General features: G+C 61.4%; 1 protein-coding gene across 3 annotated transcripts in view; it reads right to left on the bottom strand.

The window, feature by feature from the left end:
* Positions 1 to 999, bottom strand: part of LOC114141482 (uncharacterized) — a 1,449-nt gene extending 450 nt beyond the window's left edge. The window contains exons 1-3 of one of the 3 annotated variants that reach the window (XM_028012042.1): positions 916 to 999; positions 232 to 775; positions 1 to 70 (exon numbers count right to left, since the gene is read on the bottom strand). The exon at positions 1 to 70 is cut by the window's left edge and continues 179 nt beyond it. In XM_028012042.1, the coding sequence (XP_027867843.1) occupies positions 1 to 70; positions 232 to 771 (610 nt within the window). In that variant the 5' untranslated portion in view covers positions 772 to 775; positions 916 to 999. Of the gene's footprint in view, positions 71 to 231 lie in introns of all 3 variants that reach the window. The other 2 variants (XM_028012041.1, XM_028012040.1) reach the window with 2 other exon arrangements.
* Positions 1,000 to 2,500: the final 1,501 nt, after the last annotated feature.

The following is a 2,500-nucleotide window of genomic DNA, read 5'->3' on the forward strand; positions in this document are numbered from 1 at the left end:
AGCCCAGTTCCTCGTGGGTGAGAAAGACCTGAGCACAGCCAAACACGCGGGCAGTCTTATGGTTTTTTACCTGAAGACAGGGAGAGAAATGTTAAACGGCTCTGGATGCTGCTGCATCCAGCAGCAGCAGCAGCAGCAGCAGCCAGCAGCAGCAGCCAGCAGCAGCAGCAGCAGCAGCAGCAGCAGCAGCAGCAGCAGCAGCAGCCGCCATGTTAGTGGGTGCAGACTTACATTGAGTACGACCCCCGGAGAGGAAGAGCTGGTGCCCCTCGCGGCCTCCAGGACCTCTTCGGTGGTAAGGTTGGTCATCACGCCTGCTCGATGGCCGTAGAGAGAAGTAAGGTAGAGCGCAACGAATCCGTAAAGCAGGTGTCTCGCTCCCACGTCGTGCTTCCTTTGCGAGCAGCTCAGCAAGAGTTTGGGGATCCAGCTCTGAGATTTTTCGAGACATCTGCAGAGAAGGTCGGGCGTTACGGAGCGCTGGAGCTTCTCAGACTTGACCTTGATCTGCCGAAGCACCACCTTCGTTCCGATTTGGCACGTAGCCGACCTCAGAGCTCGCATCACGGACACGAGCTGCCGCTTCGACAGCCTGGAGCTTCTCGGAGGCGTCTCCATGAAGTATACGTGGAATTGGGTTGTGTTTACTAGGTAAACCTTAACGGTAGTCACAGCCTTCTGCTGACGGCTGAGTTCAGCGGGCCAGCCCGTTATGCGTCCGGCGTCATCCAAGAAGCGCCAGGAGCCCAGGGCGGTCTTATCACGGCTCATGTAGCTGAGGAAGGCAACAATTCGACCCATCTTTGACTTAACATTTTCGAGATGCTTCCGCGAGCGTACTGCCCCGGTCAGATGCCGGTCGTACTCTTCTAGGTAGCCACGGATGACTGGAGGAAATGTAAGCAGCTTACTAACCGTGCTCGATGATGGGGCCTGGGGTTCGGCCCTGGTCTGCGGCACTCCGGTCATCTCCAGCTCGACCACCGGGCCCGCGGCTGGCACGTCGGCACTGGTGCCAAGCCCGCCGGGAAGAGATGTCTCCGGTCGCTGAGGGGAGTCCGCCGAGGTCGAATGGGGAGGGCTGGGGCAGGGCTCAGCCTGCGAGGGAGGGGAAGAAGCAGGGGGGGGAGGCGGGGAGCCGGTGGCGGCGGCGGCGGCGGCTTCGCTGCCCTCTGAACCGTCCAGGTCCAACCTGGTGGCTAACGGCGGGTCGGGACCTGAGGCCCTAAGTTCTCTCACCTGCCTCAGAGTTTTGCGCCACTGCAGCTTTCTCAAATGGCGCCTCTTCTCCTTGGCTCCCAGATCACGGTGAGCGTCGAGGAGGTGCTGCGCCACCCTAGACCCGCCGTAAGTGCAACCGCTGATGGGACACTTCATGCCGCGAACACTCACTCGCCCTCTGGCAAACGCCAACAGGATCCTTCGCTCCTGGGCGTTCCTGACGCTATGAACGTCATCCAAGTGGCTCCGCAGGCGCCAAGATTTGCTCTGACAGACAGGGCAACGATTCTTAAACTTAGAAGCCGTCATCACTCCGCGAGAGTCAGATAGCAACTGAGCAGGGCACGTCAGTAGCCCAGCTATTTATGCAGGTGTGTTTCCAATCAAGCCCTAATCAGCAACACCTGGTCTCAATTCAGGGCCTCCAATCAAGGAAGCTTCTGATCAGCTTCCAATCAAGCCTAACTGGCGACACCTGGCCTCGTTCGACCCCGTCTTCGGGGCCGAATCTCCGGGCCTTCCTTCCGGGGCTCCCCTGCGGCCCGGAGGACCGGGGACACCCGTCCCGAGAGCCGCGCGGCTCCTCCCCGGACGGCGGGAGGCTCTCTTACGATGCTAAGGCGGGTTAGGGCGGCCCGCCCCGTCCGCGGGGCCCAGAACGAAAGTCACTCCGGGCCACGACGGCTCGGACAGGCACCTCACGCCAGTCGCACCGCCTTACCAGGGGCGCGGAGCTGAGAAAATGTCTAAGTGTCGGCCGGACTCGGCGCGATGGTCTTTGACCGGATAACGCCTGCCTTACCAGGGGCGCGGAGCTGAGAAAATGTCTAAGTGTCGGCCGGACTCGGCGCGATGGTCTTTGACCGGATAACGCCTGCCTTACCAGGGGCGCGGAGCTGAGAAAATGTCTAAGTGTCGGCCGGACTCGGCGCGATGGTCTTTGACCGGATAACGCCTGCCTTACCAGGGGCGCGGAGCTGAGAAAATGTCTAAGTGTCGGCCGGACTCGGCGCGATGGTCTTTGACCGGATAACGCCTGCCTTACCAGGGGCACGAGCCTCCGGGCCTTGCGTGCTGGGGGGGGTCCAGTCCGAGTAGGGGTGCTTAACAGTGGGAGGCCCCGGATCGGAGGGGGCGTGAGGTCGTGTGGATGTCTGTCCGGGCCGGTGGTCGTCCAGGCCGGGGGTCCTGGAGCCGGCAGGCGGGCCTCGGAGGCCCGAAGTCCGGCTAGTGTGATGTTGGACTTCCATAAAAATGTTTAAAAACGCATCTCCCCGGG

The sequence above is a fragment of the Xiphophorus couchianus genome, unplaced genomic scaffold (genome assembly GCF_001444195.1).
Source record: "Xiphophorus couchianus unplaced genomic scaffold, X_couchianus-1.0 Scaffold1000116, whole genome shotgun sequence".
NCBI lineage: Eukaryota > Metazoa > Chordata > Actinopteri > Cyprinodontiformes > Poeciliidae > Xiphophorus > Xiphophorus couchianus.